General features: G+C 45.8%; 1 protein-coding gene across 1 annotated transcript in view; it reads left to right on the forward strand.

The window, feature by feature from the left end:
• The first annotated feature begins 4,955 nt into the window (after positions 1-4,955).
• Positions 4,956-22,010, forward strand: part of LOC144157653 (choline transporter-like protein 1) — a 164,344-nt gene continuing 147,289 nt past the window's right edge. The window contains exons 1-2 of the mRNA XM_077688469.1: positions 4,956-5,280; positions 13,022-13,083. Of these exons, the coding sequence (XP_077544595.1) occupies positions 13,042-13,083 (42 nt within the window). The 5' untranslated portion in view covers positions 4,956-5,280; positions 13,022-13,041. The remainder of the gene's footprint in view (positions 5,281-13,021; positions 13,084-22,010) is intronic.

Below are 22,010 nucleotides of genomic sequence, written 5' to 3' on the forward strand. Positions count from 1 at the left end.
GAAAAAAGTTGGTGCAGGCCACGCCTGAATGAGATTTAGATTCCTGGCCGGGGCAGCAGCGATGTCGTGCGTGAAAATATGGAATCCTTTTTGATAAAGAATGCGCACGATTGCGTGAGTGACACATGCTTGGCGTTGTATAAAAGATAGTCTGATTTGTTAAAGTCGATAGGCTGTGACGATGGAACATGCTCTTTCAATTCGTTTCGTATATGCATGCTCGGTGCATGCGCCAACTTTGTCTTATATTACAGGATGTAAGCCCTTGAATAAATCAGTAGGTTAGTAGGTTAGCAGCAGGTTAGTAGGTCAGTAGAAACCAAGTGTGTCGTCCTTCTGCGCAAACCTCATAGCTTTTCAAGCCTCTAAAGTGCTCCGCCCTTCAAAATTGGTCGCCATCCCGCTCTGTGAAAGTGGATGTCCAGCAAAGCTGATGGAAAGCACCACGAATAGCGGTGGAGGGGGGTATGAAATGTTTCTGGTCGTCTAGGCGGGCTTGTCGCTCCCGCTAGGCTAGTCTCGCTAGATAAGGTTACAGAGTATCGGCAGCCTTTTCTCCTGTTCTTTCGTGCCGCCGCCATGATCATTGGTCAGTTCGCATTACGCGACATTTTGTTACGCTGCGACGGTTCATGGGAGCCGTCATTTTGTTGTTTATGCGTTTTAGGGCCCTATTCTCGACTGTACAAATCCACAGTTAACTGTGAATTTTCCGGAAGTCTTTTCTTACTGGCTTTCAATTTTGGTCTTGTGCTACCGGTTGACAAAGCGTTTAAGTGTGCTTCCGTCATTTTGACGTTTCATAACGTTTGCTGACACCAGTTCTAAAGTTTCTCTTATTTCTCGTTACTCAAGGTCCATAACACTTGGCCGGAAATGAAAAACTAGACTAAATGCAGCGGACACTACAACGTACGTCTGTCATTGCTATTCAACAACAATACGGCTTGTATGTTTCGCGCTCTTTGTGATTGTGTATGTCCCGCACTCTTTGTGGTTGGCTGAGAAGGCTGTACGTAATTTAAACAATTGGCAGGAACGGTTGCGTCACACATTGGCAACTTCAGCCTGTGCAAAAGTGACGTAATGTTACCTAGCAGCTTGAAAATGGTGGCTGCTGTCGCCGTGAAATAGGCGAAAACTTTCACCGACCTTCGGCGCCGTGAAAGCCCCGTGAATCAGCAGAAGGCGCTTTTTTGCATTACGCGCGATTTAAAACATGTTTTGTAGTCTAGTGCTGAAAGCATGCTTTGCAATTCGTCCCCCGAGTTACTCAGCAAGGCAACGTCATCAGCAAATCTGAGGTTACCGAGGTATTCTCCATTAACCCATACTCCCACGTGTTCCGAATCTAATGTCCTGAATACTTCTTGTAAACATGCTGTGAATAACAATGGAGAGATTGTGTATTCTTGTCTGACGCCCTTACTGCTTTCCTTATGGAGGATGATGGTAGCTGTGGACTATTGTAGATACCCTCTAATATTTTTACATAATGTCCATCTACAATCTTGTTCCGTAGTGCCTGAATGACTGCTGAGGTTTCGACCGAGTTAAATGTTTTCTCATAATCTATGAAGGCTATATATAGGGGCTCAGTATACTCAGCGCACTTCTTTATCACCTGATTGATCGTGTGCATATCGATAGTAATTCTGCGTACATCATCAAAAACAGCATTTCCTCGCATCTGCTATCTGTGACGTTCAAGGAGGAAATGTTCAATATTTGAGTATTTGATTTTAATTTTTTGCAAAACCAAGGGGAGGCTGAGACGAAAGGCGGACGACGCCTGACAGGGGCCTCAGCCACCCGGCATTGCGTGTAGTTGTTCCGCTCCCTGCGAGCACTAACGTATTACAATGGAATGAAAACCAGCGGTATACACACATGACACAGAAGAAAACGACGGGACAAGCTGGCACTAATAACTGCATGGACACTTGAACGACTAGAAATACCTTCCGGCAACAGCACTGCGCATGTGTGAAGAGTCATGCGTCGCATGAACGAAATGTTATCGAGCAACCACAGCGTTTAGAAAATTAACCTCTTTGCTAGACAGGAGCAGTGACGTGTCACTGACTCAATTGTTTCCCTCCATCATCATATAGAAAGCTTGCAACATTTCCCTTTGGGTTCTTGTACTTCCCCGGCCTAATATTGTAGCGTTGCCAAAGACAGGAGTGCACCCGCAATGCCTACACTTTGGCAGATGAGCACCGTCACGCGTGGAAAGGGGAGCCTTGTACTCTCTGAGGCGATCATTAATACAGCGGCCTGTTTGACCGATCTAAGCTTTGGCACACGGGGATAAGTGGACGTGATAAATCACACGTGTAGCGCAAGGCTCGAATTTCGAAACATGATTAGTGTGATTCATGCCGTCCCCTTATCCGCATGCATGCATGCGGCGCTGGGTCGTATCGGGCAACGTGAATGGTCTTACGCCCGGCTAAGAGAAACGGTGCGTTCGCCCGGCCTCCTTCTGCGAGCGTTGCACGGAACCGAACGGCTTTGAGTCGTGGTCGGCAATACAGCTAAATCAAAGGTTAACCAAGCGAAACCAAGACTCAACCAGGCTGAGCTAAGCTTTTGCTTTGCATATCCGAGGTGAGCTGAGCTAAGCCACTGCCATTTTTTCGAAGGCTGCAGTTCCGGTGAGGTCGGCTTCTTGGTGTGCCGCCTCGCACTGTTTGGAGACGCAGGCTGCCTTCTTTGTTCTGTCTGCAGACGTTGTTCTTGCACTACCTTGTCCTCTAGAGGAGTATTTGGGGCACTCAGTGCAAGGAGTGGGGAACACCACTCCGGGTGCTTCGCCCACTCTAGCATGGTCCTTAGGGCAGGGGGATTAGATGTCCCATCGGCGCCAAAGGCTTGTGATCATGTGAGTACGCAGGCCGGCAGGCCGGCGCCTTGTTGGCTTCTGGTTCGTAGGGCACGCGCACGCGTTTCAAAGGTCAAACGGTTGATTCATCAGTGAGTTCATTGCTTTTGTAGCGTGAGCTACACTGGCCGAGGTTGAGCAGTTTCGCACGGCTCCTGGAGAGCCGTGATGAGCATGCGCCAGGAACAGTGACGTCACACGGCCCACAGAACGTTGCTCGCTGGCAGGCGTCTCTCACACACCCCCCGTTCCAACGTCTTCGCCGACCTCCGTTCCGCACGTAGCGGCCCGGTCCACTTTGTGATCATTGGAGGGGTGGCCGGGTGTGGAATCAATTGCTCGTGCATCGCAGCAACACCGGCGTGCGCCTCCGGAACGAGCTTAGCTCTGGAGCGATTGGTGACGATGCGCCGGAGTCCCTTGATAAATGTACATGTGTCGCATAATGCGTATTTCCGTGTGTCATTGAAGCAGCTGTAAGTATGATAATCATGCTAATACTAGACAACGAGGAAACCTAAGAATAACCAGCTGTACCTTGGCTCGCGCTACGTATATCCTGGCATAGCCGAGCTAGGCCACTGCTAATTTTTGTTTTGCTTTTTTTGTGCGACGAACTAGGGAACGGATAACTTCTTAGAATAGCTGATTTATCTCCCTCGCTCTTTCTCTCTCTGTTTCTCTTTCGTTTTTTGAAGGTTGTGAAACTCAGTGATCTTAACTACGCAACAACTTTTCATGCCCGTACGTCTTTGCTTTCTCTACACGTATGCATGTCCGAATTGTTGTCTGTATTACTGTCTGTATTCTTGTTACGTGGGTACTATTGTTTTGTCGCCACCCCTTAAGTAATACTTAGCAAGGGGCCCTTAAAGGTATAATAAATGATGATGATGTCGAAGATCGTTCTGCCCGCTTCTGCCTTGGTCAAGTTTTTCTTCGCTGGTAACATATATTCAAGTCAGCACCACCTAGCCACTCTTTCATCCTTACCCAAGGCCAGCATGTTCCGGTTACTTTTGCCGCGAAGCAAGTGTAAGGTCAACAACGTTGCACTTTTTACCGATGACGCGTGCGTGGCTTCGGCCTCAAAAATAACTCACAGCAAAAAGTTGGAAGGAATACACGAGTGCTGGCAGCTATCACGGCGGCCCAGCCTGCCTATCTGGATACATTAAGCACACCTGCTGCGCTGTGAATGCATGCTTTGAGGGTGGACCACTTCGCTCCGGTCGCGTTGACCTACGGAGCCCGAGATGGAGTTGCCAACGTGCGTGCCGACATCTGGCCGGACCAGTCAAACGGTTGCTATTGCTTTGCCCGGCAGCCAACGCCATACCTTGGCAAAGTTGTCACGGCTCACTCAAATTCACTCACAAATTTATTTTCGAATCGCCAGTCACTCAAACTCAGACTCATAGCTGAGCTGCATATGTGCGCTCACTCAAGCTCAAACTCACAATGGGCGCAAAACGCAGAACTCACTCGGACTCAAAACTCAAAATTCACTCGGAACTCAAAATGTACTCAAAGTCAAAATTTACTCAGAACTCAAAATGTACTCAAGCTCAAAATGCAGTCAAACTCAAAATGGTCTCAGAAAGCACTCGGTCTCAGTCGTACTCAAACTCAGTCGGGCTGAAACTCGCTCAAGCTCAAACTCACCATTCCACACTAGCCTCGCGCTCACTCAAACTCAAACTCACGGGTGAGTTTGAGTTCAAACGAGTCTGAGTGAGTGGACTAATGAGTGAGTCCACCGAGTTCTGGCTAACGCAAAATCTGAATTGCTGGTACAATCGAAGCCCCTGTGAAAAAAATGTACCCGCGTTGAAATAGGGGTTCTTTTTAGTGGCAGGGACCGATGATTATGTGGCTTCATGACGCGTCACTTTCCAAAAGTGGGGGGATATTTGAGGCCTCAACGCTTTACTACGTACCCAGTGAACTCGTATAGTGTGTAAAAAATGTAGCCCACCCGGGCGCCTTTCAACCTCTGCGTGGGTGGGAATGCGGCAGCGCCGCTCCTGGTGCGTGCTGAGCCCCTCGCGCCGCCGAGAGAACGATTAAGCGGAGCCGCGACCGGGGCTCGCCGTTGCCCAGCCGCAGTCGACCCGCTCGACGACGCGGTGGCCGCATCTCAGGCACGCCATCTCGGACTACAAAGGAACTACAGCTACCGCGACAAGGACCGCCTGTGCTCCACCCATTGGCAAGGCCCGCGCGGGGTTTGCCTAGCGCACGCGCCCGCAGGTTATGCACCGGCAGCCAGCGACACGCCACTCACTGCCACCGGTTACGACGCGCGCCTCGAAAGCGTCGCCGCCCCGCGGGTACGACAAGGCGCCGGCGACGGAAGGGCTGTGATACGCGCTTGTATACGCACCGTGGTGGTGAGTGGTCCTGCAGTCAGATTATTTGCATCTACCATTTATGAGAACCCCGATTTATGCCTCCTTGGAGAACTGTGTACTGCCTTCTTGCGGGCTTTACACCTGTCTTCCTTGTTATTTCCGAAAACACACTATATATCCAAACGCCGCGCGTAATTGAACGTCTAATGCTACGGGCGCATGCAATTGCTGCTGCCCACAAATAAAAAAATTCGCTACGCCCTTTAGTTTGAACTTCCTACGCCTGTTGATATTTGTTGCCAAATTCCCATAACCAAATTCATGCCGACGTCTGTCACCGCCGGTTAAAATCTAAAAAAAAACTAACAGCGAAGATTTAGGTTTCGGTGTGCTGCAATTGGAATGCACTCTCGTGTTCGATGCACAAGATGCATGCTTCTGATTTATAATAACCTGATGGCCACCATTGAGTGTTCGCGTCAATCTGCACTCTGCTGAGTAATTATTGACCGCACTGTTTGGCTCTAATGCGGAACTTTAATATCTTTTTGGTGTAGGAAGTGTGCGGGTTTTACCGATTGACTGAAATTACAAACGTGATAACTGTTTTGGAAACCTGAGCAAATTTCATTGGTATGGAATACTCTGATGCTCTGATGCTTTGTTTGAGGGACATAGGGACGCTACAATTTTTCCCCCAGGTGTTAGCAGTTATGCTACGAGTTTATTGACACAGGTTGCTTGTGCATGACATCGCACCTACGCAAAATAAACGGAGAGTACGGCCTGGTTGATTGGTTTCTGGCTATCGTATTTGTTGCATATAGCTCGGTGGATTCCTTATTTGACTGAAACTGCTTACGTCCCTACCTATTTTCAGCTCAACTGTGAGGTTGAGCACTATGGACCTGCTTCCGGTGGGAGGTACAAGTTCAATAAAAAAATTAGTACGCGATGAAGCAGCGTCAAAGAAGCTGTCATCGGTGCGCATATCTGAAAACCGGCATTTTAATAGTGTGAAACTTAGAAATGGCAGGTAAATCAGATTACGAAGCCCATTTAAAGGGAGGGCACTTTAAGCGGTAGACATGCAGAAATGTCGACACAATAATTACACCTCACCACAACGTGTCCTGAAACGCCTGATAGCACTGCTCTCTCACTTCCACAGACTGTATTACACCCCATCGTCCTTTACAGCAACGCACATCAAGACCGCGAATTTCATTTTTTCCGCCACTCGATCATCCATTCAAAGTCCGCCCCATGTTTGCACGCACAAATCTTCTTCGACAATCGCCGCTATTTCTTGCCATTTATAATTGCAATAAGCTGCCACCACAAATTGCATGTATTAAAGATCATGACTCGTTTGTCAACCATTTGAAGGCAGTTTGAACGTGCTTGTTTGGGAAAGTAGGGCTGTTGTGCTTTTGACAAGATTCACTACGTGCTTTGTATCGTGTGATTTTCAGTCTTGTGTTCCTTTTGTTAGTGTTTGCTAACCCCTACTTCGTGTTCAAACTCACGCTTGCTGTTTATTTTGAGTAACTGTGTTAAGATGTTTTAACTAATTTGTAGCTCCTCCATCCCCGCACCCCTATGCAATGCCTGCAAGGGCCTTTAGGGTATTTGAATAAAAAAAAAGGACCCCAGGAATGCGGCGAATCGGTTGCAGGGATCAGATCCCTAGGCGCACAGGAGAGCCTGGGGATGACGTTGGTGATGATGCGTTTGTTAACACTATCGAAATACTGAGCGGCCTGGTCATGATGATACAAGGTTGATTTTTTACCTAAGTAACGCCAGAACCAAAAGTAATTCAGCCCTACATGACGAACTATAGCTGCCACTATTCCCAGAAAAGAATGCATGCACACAGTGAAAAATCGCAAGGTCGCTAAATGTTCTCACGTACCAGAGGAGAACGAGTGGCTCATTGAGTAATGTTTATTGGACATAATACTGCGAAAACACAAGCGTCAAAGAAGCAGTCACCAAAGTGACATGCGCAGTTCAGCGTTGGCAAATACAAATTCCCCGGCGTTTGCCCTGCAAGCATTTATCCGGGAACGCCCCTTCCAGAGGCATCTATTAGACCGAGCGCATTAACGACCAAACAGGAACAGTCTTACTTAGCGACTACCTTTTCCCTATTAGACAAGACTTCCAGGCGGGGAGTGCGACAAGAGGAAACGGGCGCTAGCCTCAAGACTTATGATACGATAACCCGGCGCGGACTCGAGCTCGAAACCAAGTATAACCAAAACCGATCGCAAAGAATAATTCGTCGCAGTATATTTTGGACACAGCTCGCGAAACCTTACTAAGCCATAGAGATATCTTTTAACCTATTCCCATTGTTGTGTGATCTGTGCACGTAGTTCAGTAGTATTGGCAACCGTTTACTTGAAGAGGTACATTACGTTGTGGTGGCTCAGTGGCTACGGCGTTGAGCTGCTGAGCCCAAGGACGCGGGTTTGATTCCCGGTAACGGCGCCCGCTTTTCTAATGGAGGCTAAAAGCAAGAACGCCTGTGTGTGATTTCGGACCACGTTAAAGACCCCAGGCTGTCAAAATTAATCCGGAGCATTCCACTGCGGCGCGTCTCATCGCCTGCGTTGCGTCGGCGAGTTAAACCCTTTCTTCCTTTAATCAATCAATCAATCGATCAGTCAGTCAGTCAGTCAGTCAATCAGTCAGTCAGTCAGGCAGTCAGTCAACCAAGCAGTGGGCTACACTTGCACTTTTTGCAGTGCTCAGAAAAGTGGCCACCCGCATCGTTCACAACTGTCCAGTTGTGCTCCCTCGTTCGCTCATTGAAACACCTTATTGTGCAGCTTAGGGCAGCAATTTCGTACAGAAGCTCATGCTGCAGTCTGTTTAGCGAACAGCGAACCACTTTCTGTACATTTTGCCAGGATTTATATGGTATGGCGTGCACCGTGGTATGACGTGCACCATGTTTTTCTTTTCTGCCTTTTCCTATTTTGTGAGAGCTTCCTTTTGGGCGAATGTTCTGCATGAGAAGTTCGGACACGCTGGAGGTCAGAAAAGAAGGAAATAAAAAAAAGAAGGAAATCCTGCACAATGTAAAGGAAGTGTAGTAACGATATGGTGTAACTGTGGTTATCAGTGTCCCAGCTAAGCTATCAAAAATATGCCCTTTGACGAAAAGGAATAATAAAAAATCTGAACGGTTTGGCAAAAAAAAAAAATAAACACGCGGTTCACTACACAGACTGCAGCGTGGAGGTTGTGTACGAAGTTCTCCAGAGCTGCACAAAAGTGTCTATAGGGCAGACTGTAAGGTATTTCAATGAGAAGACGAGGGAGCACAACTGGACAGTGTCAAACAATGCGGGTGGCTATCTTTCTGAGCACTGAAAAGATGCATCTATAGCCCCCTGCCAGATCACACAGTTTTTAAGGTACGCAATTGCGCGGAACGCTTGAGCACGAAATTCTTGAAACTCATTTTATCAACATGCCGGAGATAACTACATTAGTACTCCGTCATATACTCCGGCTTTCACATGAAGGAGAACCCTTTTAGAAATGTGGTTCACTTTGAAGTCACATTGTTTTGAGTTTGTTGCGTGTATAAGGAGCGTCGTTTCTCAGTAAAATCCAGTCGGAAGTTAGGCACTCTGCCCGCCGCGGTGGCTCAGTGGCGAAGGCGTTGTGCTGCTGAGCCCGAGGTTGCGGGTTCGATTCCCGGCCGCGGCGGCCGCTTTTCTAATGGAGGCGAAAAGCAAAAACGCCCGTGTGTACGAGATTCCGGCGCATGTTACAGATCCCCAGGGGGTCAAAATTAATCCGGAGCCCTCCACTACGGCGCTCCTCATCAACTGCGTTGCGTCGGAGCGTTAAACACCTACAATGAAAATCAAGTTCGGCACTTTGTTGTTCTACGTGTTTCGTCTTCGTCCCCGTTTTACTGCGCCGTAGTAATTACTAAGCATAACATACCAACTGAACCATATCAAGCTTTTATAGCTTTAAATTAACCTTGCAAAACAAATTCGCGCATGTAACCAGGGAGAACGAGCATAGGGCAGGCATGCTAAATGGCAACCTAACAACGGCAATCTCAGAGTCTTCAGCAGCTGAGGGAGAAGGCGCATGGAGGAAACAAAGTGGAAAACTAACTCACAATATTCACGCATCTCCACGAAGTGAATCATGAATTCTTACCGTTATTCTTACCGTAAATCACCCGTCGCATTGCCACTAGCATATGTAAATGAGTGACAACGCGTGTGTACAGTATATACAATTACAACCCGATACAATTCAATTTATTTCAATATAATCCGCTACAATCCATTTCAATCCAATCCAATGTGATACAATTCAATCTAATCCAATCCAATCCAATCCGATACAATCCAATCCAATCCAATGCAATCCAATCCAATCAAAATCCAATCCAATCCGATTCCATCTAATCCAGTCCAATGCTCCTCGCGCATGCACAACACTACACGGACGCCAAGCGTCAGACAAAGCAAGGTCCGAAGGTGCTTCGCCCCTAAAACAACATAAATAATTTACAAATGTAAGAACATCAAAATGCCTTGTACTATTGCTAGTACCGCGGATCCATTTGGGTTACGACGGCTCTTGAAATCGATGAACAAATGTAAAACGAACGACATTGTTGCTACAATATTGTAGTGATCACGGAAACGCATGAAAAAGTTGGAAACATGGAAACAAGTAAGAGGGAGCTAGCTATCGCTACAGACGGAATTTACGCAATTAGTGACGAGTATGGTAACATTACGCACAGCTTAGACGATGTGACGAAAGTAGCTGAACAGTGATACACCAGGATGTACGCCAGCTGCGTCAGATCAGGGAAATCTACTGAGCTCACAAACTTGGATGAGATGTCCAACTGCTGATAAACGACGAATTAGAAGGTGTAAAGGGCATGAAAATAAGCAAAACTGCAGGTGACGACGGCATAATCGGTGATCTTTTAAAGCAGCGAGGAGATATTGTACTGGGAAAGCTTGCAAGCCTATTTTGAGATTGCTTAATGAATTAAAGGAGTTCCCATAGCCTGGAAAAACAACATAATCCGGATTCACAAGATGGGAGATTGAAAAACCTTAAAAATTAGACATAGCAACCTACTCTCAGTTGTACACAAGCTGTTTATGAAAGTAACAGTTGACCGCATAAGTCACACCTTATACTCCCAACAACCCAGATGACAGTCTAGGTTTCGGAAAGGATACTCAAGAATCGATCAGATCTATGTCGTTATGAAAGTAGTAGAATTATGCGAAGGGTACTCCAAACACTTTTACATGGCATTTATAGCCTTTGAGAGAGTGTCTGACTCAGTATACTCCTCACCTGTGCTTGAAGAGTTAAAAGACCAGGGAATAGAATACGGGATTCCTAGACGGCACATAAGGGGTACACGGGTAACGATACTCCTTCACAAGGAATGCGACAAATTGCCGTTCCGAAAGGGCGTACGACAAGCAGATACCATCTCGCCAAAACTGTGGACAACATGTCTGGAGGGCGTAACCGGGAAGCTTGATCGAGAAAACGTAGGTTTACGGGTTGATGGAGAACACTTGAGCCATTTGAGGCTTTCAGGCAACATAGTGTTGATAAGTGAGTGCTTTGAACGCCTGTGAAAAAGCCTGGAAGTTCTAAAATCCAAAATAATGGCCACGGGGCTAGAAATAAATATAAAAAATCAAGGGTAATGATGTATAACTGTGTCAAAAGCGCCTTATTCGACATATGTAACGAAGCTCCTGATCAAGCAGGAGAAAACAACTACCTCGGACAAGTTGTCAGTGGTGACTCAAACCACGAGAAAGGCATCCGGCTCAGAGTAGGTATGCGTTCGGGTGCACCGGGCAAACTCTCCAAATTAATGAAAAATGAAGTTGAGATAAAGGTAATGATAAAGTATATATGACCCTTCATTACGTCGGAAGGGCCTAGGAAGAAAGATGCCAAAGCAGTCTGACGGGCACACCAGCTCCTCGGGTACAACGCAGCAGCAACCAATAGAAACATGTAGTTGCAGGCAACTGCAGCAACCTTGCTACACACACACATACGAAAACAAAGATTTTGTGGTACAGCACATACAGTTTCGAGCATGACAACTTTCGTACATTTGAAGTTTGACAAACTGCGCACTGCATAGCAGCCAGAAAAAAAGAAAAAAGGGAAACAAAAATATGCGCAACAAGCAAAGCCGACTTCATAGGTTGTGTTGGAAATAGACGTCGTTCCCTGTAAAATAAAGAAGCATACCGTAAATACTCTTATCTATCCAACCAGCGGCCTATGTGACTCATACCCTGACACAGCATGATTTTCGGTGCAACCTTTACAATTTGTTGTGTATGACAATAAAAATAACAACAACAAAAATTCGTATATGTAAAATGGTGAATACGAGAAGAAAAAATACTGCATGACAAGCGTTAACATGGGCATGTATTCTTACCTCTCCTAAAAACGTATTTCGGAGTTACTCTAGGGGATGAGATTTATTTGAAAGAAGCGGCAGCATGGTATTGCAAATCGTAATCCCGGCGAGAATTAGGCACCTGTCAGTGTTTCGTGTTTCCGAAGGCATAAGCAGGTCCAATGACGCATAGGCCGGCAAGTGCGCACACATTATCACACCCCTTTTTTGGTCTCTTTTGTGTACGTGTCGATCACTTTCTGGTGTACATGTCAAATACCTTTGTAATGTTATGCATTTTAAACTGGTGAGCCGTGTGCGCCGTATAAGCAATATCGTTAATGGAGAGTAGCACTCTCTGAAGCCAATTTTTGCTAAGTTACCACAGTTGTTGTACCCCACATTAGTGATTGTTCAGATGAGACATAAATAATGGATTATACAACCGCAATTTAACTTATTTGGTAGTAGGTAACGGTGCCGGCTGATGATTCCTGTAATTTTAGAAAGCTTATAAAATACTTCATTAACATGTTCCGCCCAGGTTAAGCGACTGTTGAAGATAACAACTAAGAATGTACAACCAATGCATCCTGCCGGTGATTACATACGGAGCACAAACTTGGCGCTTTACCGGCCAACTGGAAATCAAAGTAGGTCAGCTCAACGGGACGTGGAACGAATAATGATAAATTTGATAGAATAATGATACAATGATAGAAGTTGATATAATAATGATAGAATAATGCTAGACAGGAAACAAGCTTCTTGGATCATGAAGGAAACTCGAGATGAAACCATAGTTTCAATGAAGAAAGAAATTGGCTTGTGCTAGCCATGCAGTGAGGCGATGTGACAACCGGGGAACCATATGACTAACGGAGAATACCGTGGGACGTGTCTAGAACAAAGGGAAGGCTGATAACTCGATGGATGGACGGAGGAAGATCAGAGGCACAGAATACACTCGATAGGACTTGGTTGCTGGCTAATTGGTTCATGACGCAAGAAGTAACAAGTGTGTGCAAAAAGCGAGGATGAAAACAGAGAGACCGAAGCCTTGTCCTCTGTCTTCATCTTCGTTTTTTTTTTTGCAGAGACTTATTACTTCGTGCGACTGGACTAGAGCCGCGCAGGAAAGGAGCGGTTGGAAGTCAGTGGCAGATGCCTCCGTCTTGCAGTGGACCTATCTAGCCAGTTCATGATTATGATAAAAGGCCTGTTGGGAAGCCCTGATTACGGCAATTCAGCAGCGAGAGAGCGCGGAGCGCGCGATGAATATGCGGCGCTCAGAGATCACTAACAGATACTTCGCGTACATTTCAGCCCCGCTTGCCCCAAGTGCGATGGATTGTTGCAGGCCGGAAACAAGGACGCCATCGACAGCGGTAATCATTTAATCATTTCAAACACGTAGAGCTTAATGGCAGATGTGATTAGTTATTTTATTTATTTATTTATTTATTTATTTATTTATTTATTTATTTATTTATTTATTTATTTATTTATTTATTTATTTATTTATTTATTTATTTATTTATTTATTTATTTATTTATTTATTTATTTATTTATTTATTTATTTATTTATTTACATATACTGCCAGTCCCATATAGGGATGATTGCAGGAATGGCAGATACATTATGAAATGACAAGATTTACACAAAGGATACTCAAAGAGTAACAAGTAAAATATTACAAATAATGAGTGAGACAAAACTGACATCAATACATTGTACGAGTACATCAGTACCATACCAATTAAAACTACATCAATACCAAGTAGTACTGAAAGAAGAATAGTGAGCACTTCAAACAGTGGACAACTAAGTTCATCATTACAAAGACCATAAATAACATTCGAGCAGGGATGAAAAGGTTTCCAATCATTGACTGCTGGTTATACTGATGGGTAAATCATTCCACTCTATAACTGCTAATGGAAAATAATAATATTTGAGGCAGTAAGTCCGGCACTGATATTTATTCAGAGTCTGTGAATGCCTTTGTCGTGTTTCCCTTTTTTCTGTGTATGCTATATAAATTGAACTGTCCATGTTCAGAGGTCAGAGAACTAATCGATATAGCAATTTTTGACGTGCAAGTTCAGCGCGGTTTTTTAATGCAAGAGACCTGCTTTTTTTAAGTTCTGTGGGTGAGTCTGTTATTCTGTACTTGTTGTAGACAAATCTTATCGCTTTTCGTTGTATTCGTTCTTGGGCATTTTTGTGGTTGTTTATAAAAGGAAACCACGTGACGTTTGCATATTCTAAGACGGGTCTGATGAATGTTTTGTAGGGCAGAAGATTTGTTTAATCTGGCGCGAACCGAGACGTCTACATGGCCACTGGCACATCATTGCTTATTGTTCTTGTAATATTGTTGCAAGATAAAAGTATCAGCTCTTACCACGATTTAACATTGGTAGTACAGTTCACTGCTGGATGGGAGCTCCAGCTGGTTCCGTAAAATGAAATTGTTCTGGTATTTTTCGTCATCATCTTTGAATATCGGGCCATTGCTGCTAGAGCAGTCAAGAAATTTTCAAAATGCACCGTGCGCAAAGTTCAAAGCGTACTGTTACGAGGCAGCAGCACGGAGGTCGCAGGAATCATGGATGGTGAAGCGATGAGGATGCAATACACAAGCGGATGCAATGTACGTGCACTTCGGTCATTGGAGCCAGAGCACAGCCTTTGCGCCACCCGTCTCCATCGTCGTCGTCGTCGTCGGTATCCAAGCTCGCCATCCGGTTCTTTTCCTTGTCGTTAAAACCAACAGCAATAGCACGGCAAACCACACTTTCAGTTGTAGTTCGCCCATACGGGATTGAAGGCAGCATAGAACCAGTTTGAGGCAGATAAAACAGCCGAAACAGGCAAGAGAAAAGAACAAGAGTAGATAGTAAGCAGAGCGTTGAAAGCCACCCACCCTCGTTTGAATACTAGGAAATGACTAATGCGGTATATCGGCTGCGAATATTATTTATGTATTAAATCGTGCTTTTTGGCAATGTCCGAAACTCACAGCGGTGAGGCCCTGACATGCAGGACAAGCATACTGGCACAATGTTGTTCACGTGTACATAGTTTTAGATTTGCCAATCGTAGTGCAAAATATTATTACTCTAGACTTACCGATCGTAGTTATTTTCGAGATAACAAAAGTTACGTAAATACCCGTGATCTCAGAAAAACTAAACAATGATTTATGACATTGAGAAAAACCTTCTCCTCCCCTCCCGCAGCAACAATCTTTTCAGTTTTCTCCGTCCTTTAACCCCAACTTCCTCACCCCTTTCCCTCTTCCACTCAGCGATCCCTGAACCGTCGTTTCCCTGCGCGTCACAAACCGAACAGGCTCGCCACTCCATTGACAGACAGACCTACATGCCACAATTATTGCGTTAGGGCTGCCTCAGCAGCTGCTCTCACATTTTCCACTAATACGAAAATAAACGGTGTTATTTAGTGTTTATTCAGCACGGTGGTCCAAGCACACTGTTCCGAACTCAGTCGCGTGCCTGCCGCAGTTCCCGTGCGAGCCAACGTGCTACTTTATTCTGGGCGGACGACGAAGACAACGAGCTCATCGAAGGTGCTTCGCATCGGCTGTGGTTGAAGGATCAAACTCTGGCGGAAATCAACCTCACTGTTCTGAAACAACGCTGCTATTGTGTCCCTAAGTACCCAGGGGCATGTCAATACCCAACTTGATATCGTAAGTGCATTAGTGTACACCTTGCGGCCATTCCAGCCATCGAAGCGGCGGCCGCCTCGCTAAGCCTTACGTGCAAGCGGTGCGGCTTTTTCCGGACCTGGACAGTCACATCGCACCAGATGGCGAGTGCGTCACGGTGCGCTTTCTCTGAAGAAGCAATTATGCTTAGAAAGCCTATGGCTAGGTCTACCCGTCAATAAACATCACCACAACCACCACCTGTATGTATATCACATTTGTTCGGGTTCCTTCGCTTTACATCCGTCTCGTGCAACCATAATGGCGTACTTGCGGACGCCGCATACAGAAAAGAGTTTCAGCGGCCAGCTTTCAAGAAATGTGTCTAAAAACGTAAGCGGGTCTAGTGGGTGCTTTACGCTGGAGCATAAAGCATGCAAGAAAAGTGGCGCTGAACGTTGGAGCATAAAGCACTCAAGAAAAGTTGCTAGTGTTAGCGTATGGTATCGCAGGGGAAGTTGCAGTAGGTTCAACGTCCTTCTGCAGTGAATGTCCTTGCACACGCAATGCGTGGGAAGGGAACTTGACGACGTGCACACGTAGAGTTCTGGCCGAGGAGCTCGGAACAAAACGTTAATTTGTTCTGGAACTTTGGTATTTGAAATTTCTTTGCTTATTTATTTTTAAATATTCTTTTTTATTTATTGTTGTATTTTCTAAAGGTATGTATCGCTAAACGCAAGGTAGCTTACGGAAGGCTTTTAATGACCGTGACACGAGATGAAGCAGGTTCAGCGACGCACAGCTGTCGTCTTCGTCACCAGTGTGTTGTGGTTCGGCAGTCACTGGCGGTGCTGCTTTCACGCTGCTGAGCCTGGCGCACTGTCAGGTTCCTTTGACCATTCGCGTCGTTTACAATTTATTTATTTATTTGTTTATTTATATATATGTTTGTTTATTTATTTATTCTTTTATTTATTTATATATTATATTTTTTTATTTTATTTATTTGAAAGAGGAGCTGGTGGTGGTTTAGTGTGGTCGCTCCGATTATAATTACACGATTTTGTGGCAGTAGCCGCAACGACACGAAAGTGGCACTTTCATTTCCTCGAAAATACCCGAAATTCCATTCAAGTCGTCGGTTTCCTCGTCAATACATTCTTATGAAATAAGCTTGCTGTTGAAAACCGTGCAGTAAGCTTAGCGCTTCAGGTGGAACAACTGCTGCCTCTTCTGGCTACACTCTGTCCTCATGTATTTCTACCGGACGCGATACGCCGCTTCACAGCTGCGGCGACGCCCCCACAGGGCATTTCCGTAGGCCGTAAGCGACAGGCCCCACAGGCGGCCGACCATACAAAAATGGAAACCACAACAGGCACCGGCACAAGTGAGGATGTGGGGTTTACTGAACAGCAACGCAAGGGAGGAATCGCCGATGGTAGTGCAGACGACGCAGATTACACAAGTTCGAAGCGCTGACGCAATGACGACGATGGTCTTCATGCGGCGTGGTCATTGCGCAAAGATACGCTTGAGGCTTTCAGCGGAGTGTGGGAGAAGCCACGCAGTGCTCGGCAACGCCAGATAGAGAAAATGACTCTAGCTATGCCCTCCCCTTAATGACTGTGTGACGAACGTCGTGAGCTTACCACACACGTGTTAATAATCCATGTGATGGAGGACACCTGCATAACGTCATCACCAGTTCATCTCCTGCAGCCGGCTATCTAACACCTCGCTGGAGAGCCCCATTTGGCCAAGTACGTTATGACAAAAACTAAGAAGTGTTCCAAAAGGATTACTGCGACCACATGTGACTGTGCACATGCCGAGCCACTGCTACGATAAGACGTTATCCCGATTACGCACGACATGCGCCTCTGGACTCATGTGTATCAGCTTCCTACCCAACACATTGTATATGACACGCGGTGTCATATACAACTGAGACCCCTAAGCCGACAACAATTAGCTAACGAGTGTTATTAAAGCTGATGGCGTAGATATCTTTGCTGCACGCCCGGGTGGTAAATCTTATTTCGATTATGCATGCGTACATTTCAGCGCTTGTACATTTCGATACATTTCTAAAGGTGCTAATACACTTTGATTTTCACATTGTTTCCCTATTTGCAACTTACCATGGTTTCTTGATCTGCCAACTTACCACGGAGTTGTGATCTGGAATCTTCTGCCTTTAGATATTAAAACTAACGCCAATTTTACGAGATGTGTAAAATAGTTTTTAGTGATGGAAAGTATGCGTCACCATTGTAGCCAAGCGGCATTTCTTTAGTGTTGTCTTCTCTTGATGTGTGTAATGTGATTTCCCACTGAAATGTTTGACCCGCGTACAATGTCATGAAGCGTTTACTGCATGGGCCCGGATACTAGCCAGATTGGCTAAGGGCCCAGATGGTAAAATTGTATTGTATGCAAAGAATGAAATACACTTTCTTTCTTTCTTCTTCTTTCTTTCTTATGTCACGTGCAAATTTACCACGAAAGGTCATTAATCTTCACTCATTGTCATAGGCTAAGGCATAAGGCCTGCAGCTGTCCTTCCACAACTGTTATCTGTAGTGAATGTTGTTGATACCTTGAGCTGAAGGATCCAACCTGTGCCGTTGAATTCTTCAGAGCATTGCAAAAAAATACAGACACATCGCAACTACTCTAGCCTGCCCAGCTCACACTCACATTGTCGATGAATAAAACTCGTCAGCAACAAAACCGCTTTCAAAACCGTTTGCGAAACGGTGATAGCCAACAGCGAATTACACACCCCGTTGGCTCGCCCTTACAAGTTCCGTTGACAGCTTCACCCATGCCAACAAACAACGAATTTTCCCCCTTGCTCTCATGTTTTAAGGATGATTACAAGTCCCAAAAACATACTTACCAATATCAAAATAGCATACCAGAAACACACTATCCTATTCAACCCTACACGACGCTGAAATCTGCCATCGGCTTTGAGAGCGATCCCATATTTGCGCATTTATAACGAGCACAACAAAAAGCAGAGACACGATTTGCTGAGGAGATGGCAGCTCTTCAGGCGCAATTGTAATTTGTCAACCACGAGCAGCAACTGAATGACGTAAAGAAACACCAATACACACAGACGGAATCTCTCCATCAAGCAAGCATCAACCAAGCCTCAAGCACGCAACACCCTTGCAAAGCAACTATCCACCCCACCTGTAAGTTCTCGGCGCCGGGTTGAAACCTAACCGGACGAGACACAGTTTCGGGTTGATTTATAAGCCCGCAATCACCGCAAAATTATCACCATGCTACAAGAAGACACAAAAATCCCGGGCCATCTCCACTAACGTGAAACGTGGGGAGGGGCGAAGCATGCAGTGTATAAGTGTATTCTTGGCGCCTTGGCTTTTTTACCAACGGAAATGAAACAGTTAGGGGGTAGAGGTATACAGGTTTTCTGTAAAATTCTCATGTCTTTGAAGCATGAAGCTCTCTAGCGTGAGGCGTAAACGAGTGCCCCGGTGTTTTTAGTACTTGGTACGTCCTAGAGCGAGGTGTAAAGGAGTGTCCTGATATTTTAGTTCCGTGACTACATGAGAGGACGGTTACGACGGCGACGACATGAGACGCCGACGGCCCGAGCCCCTAAGGGGCTTCACCCATAAAAAGAAATAGAAATACTTTATGTCGAACGCCACCAGGAAATGCAATGCATGCGACAAATAGCACAACAGCCAACTGAGACTGAAGATTCTGAAACACATTACCATGCAGTTAGACGTGACTACCGGTCAGCACCTAGCACCTACACCTCATGGCTTCGTATAAATCGTATTCCCACCCTGACGTTCTTCAACGGAACTGCCATTCCTTCAACTACAGTGCCGCAGAGCCTGGGGAACTTTTCCGGACAATAGGTCAGCCCCTCGCACTCCTGCTTCAGGATACAGGGGAGGTATTACGCCAGAAATTGCACGCTGTCAGTTGAGCTAAAGAAAAAGAAATTGACTTGGCCTGGTCATGTAGTGAGACGAATCGAGAACCGGTGGACAGTTAGGGTAACAGAGTGGATACCAGGAGACGAGTGTACAAAGGGAAGCCCAACAACACGAAGGAGGAATGACATCGGGAAATTCGGTGGGCAACACAGGAATCGCCCGCCGCAGCACAGTAGCTGTTGGAAGTCAATGGGAAAGGCCTTTGCCCCAGGGTGGGCCTGGGTAGGCTGTTGATGATGGTTATGATGAGGATGATGAGGATTTCAATTGAGGCTATTTGTAATGGGGACACTAAGAAACTTCAACTGTGTTGTGCGAGTCATTTGCGTGTTGCCTACAATTTAATGAAAAATCAGTTGCATTTTTTCGTTCGAAACAGTCACGCACCAGTCTTTTTGAAATGCTATTTGATATTTTCCTTCGAGCACCAATTGTGAATTACTTCCAATGATGTATTCGCAATTTGTGATCCTTTATTGTTTTCACTGAGCAGTATAACATACAATCGCCCGCACACAAGCGCACGGCTATATTGGAGCCAGCCACGCCTGCTGTTGTGTTTACTTATGGGCTGTCGCAGCGCCTGGCCGCATACAGCTGTATTACTAATTTAGAACCTATTTAAAACGTTCAGGCGGGGACTAATTAAGTCCCCGCCTGTTACGTTAACGTTGAACGCAAGACATGTCACGAAATACCCCCCTTACGTCGCGTTCGCGAGAAAACCAGGCAGTTACTCATTTCGGGCTTGTCTACGGTCGACAGCCGACGACGATGCTCGACGACATGCTACCAGATTTTGAAGACGACAACATTAACACCGACGGCCAAGGACACCTCCTTCGGCGGAGGAGCCCCGCCAGCTTGCTCGCGTACGTACTACGGACCAGCAGCTGGTGGATGCCATACTACACCCTCCGACGCCGACACGCCGAGTATCACCCAGGTGATCTTGTTTGGGTTTCGACTCCAATTCGATGACGCGGAATAAGTAAGAAACTTCGGCGATGGTATTTCGGGCGCTACTAAACGCAACAATATGTTGCACAACTTATCTACGAAGTCTTCCCCGGTGATGATTCCGGCACATTGCGAAGACACCCCGGCCCGATGTTGTCCATGTAGTTCGCCTCAAGCCTTACTAATCAAGGTGACGGAGTTCTTATGGTTAGGACTTCCATTTAAATTTAGCATCGGTTCGACTCCCTCTTAGAGGGGAGGGGGGAAATTACGCAAACCACACCTTCTGTTGTGCTTACTTTCTTACTTTTCTGTTATCTTTGGCGTCTCGCCGGTCCCAGCTGTCTCATCAAAGTTAAAAGTGAAGCGCGCGTTGTCGTCTGCTTCTTTTGTATGCCGCCCAGGCTGTCGTATTTGATAGCAACAGGGTGTCACCATGAGGTAATTCGAACAGAATATTTGTCCTTTATCATCTATGTTCTACTGTTCTACACACGTTTCGATGGTTCTGGAAGTATTAACGGCTAAAGATAAATGCTCGCAATGCAAGTATTGCGGCACTCGAATCGCCAACGCCAGGCAACACACTTCGCTGCGTTGACTGATTCTACGTCGGTTGTGTCTCGCTACGTTTGCTTCTCACATCTGATGTTCACTATTGCTGAGTAGTCTTGTGACAAGAACGTTCCGAAAAGTGTTTGGTTTGGTTTGTTCTTCAAGCTCTGCTGTAAAATACAATCTCCAATTTCTGTCTGTGTTTTCATGATGCATTGAAATTGCCTATGTTTTGTTGCTTTGTTTCCATGAACTTGGTGACGCTTGATGCCGTGATTTCCGATTTTAAATTTGATGGCCTAACCTTCGCTTTACATGTAGAAAATCTGACTCACATGTTTATACCCTTGTTTTTCTGTATGAACAAAAGCCACGTTGTATTTTCTGTACTTCAAACGACTTATTGCCTTACCTGCAAAAATCCATAAGGTGATCGGCAGTATGTTAAAATAAAAATAATAAAAATAATATACATTTTGAAGAAACATGCGTCCCCTTTGACTTCGTGACAATATCATTAAAGGGACACTGAAGTGATATGTAAACATTGTGGGATTACTTGCGTAAATTGTAGTCCGGAGTCCCCAGACCATGTTTCGACCACCCTGGGCGCGTTTACGCGATTTTATTTAGTAGAAAATTTAATTCGAAAATGCTGTCCTCCTCTCTTTACGCTCGCCCATTTTCTGCGGCGTTTTCGTGTGACGTCGAGAGGAGCCGAGCTCGCAATTGGCTGCGCTACTGCACGGCTCCCCTGCCTTCAGACAGTCAGTCGGCCCAGCGTTTCGTCCGCCGGCCGGCGACGGGTCGTCGCAATTCGTTCGCTCAGTTGAAACGAAGCCAGGACACGTTTGTGAATGGTAGAATCTGCCTTTCTTAACTTGGTTAGTTTGTACACTGTATCTAGCTCCAAGTCAAGGTCGCTTCACACAAGCGCTGCACAAGCGCACATGCGAAGTTTCGCTGACTGGTACGCCAGTAGGAAAATATAAGGCCTCTTGAAGGCGGGATAAGAGTCAGCGAAGTCAATATAGGTACTAAGGAAATAAAATCAACTGATATTTTTACCGTACAGCGTAAAACTAGGGTGCGGGAAGTACTTTTTTGCGCTGGGCGAACAAGCACAG

Source organism: Haemaphysalis longicornis, unplaced genomic scaffold, assembly GCF_048455015.1.
Source record: "Haemaphysalis longicornis isolate Haplotype H1 unplaced genomic scaffold, Haemaphysalis longicornis Haplotype H1 scaffold_10, whole genome shotgun sequence".
Lineage (NCBI taxonomy): Eukaryota > Metazoa > Arthropoda > Arachnida > Ixodida > Ixodidae > Haemaphysalis > Haemaphysalis longicornis.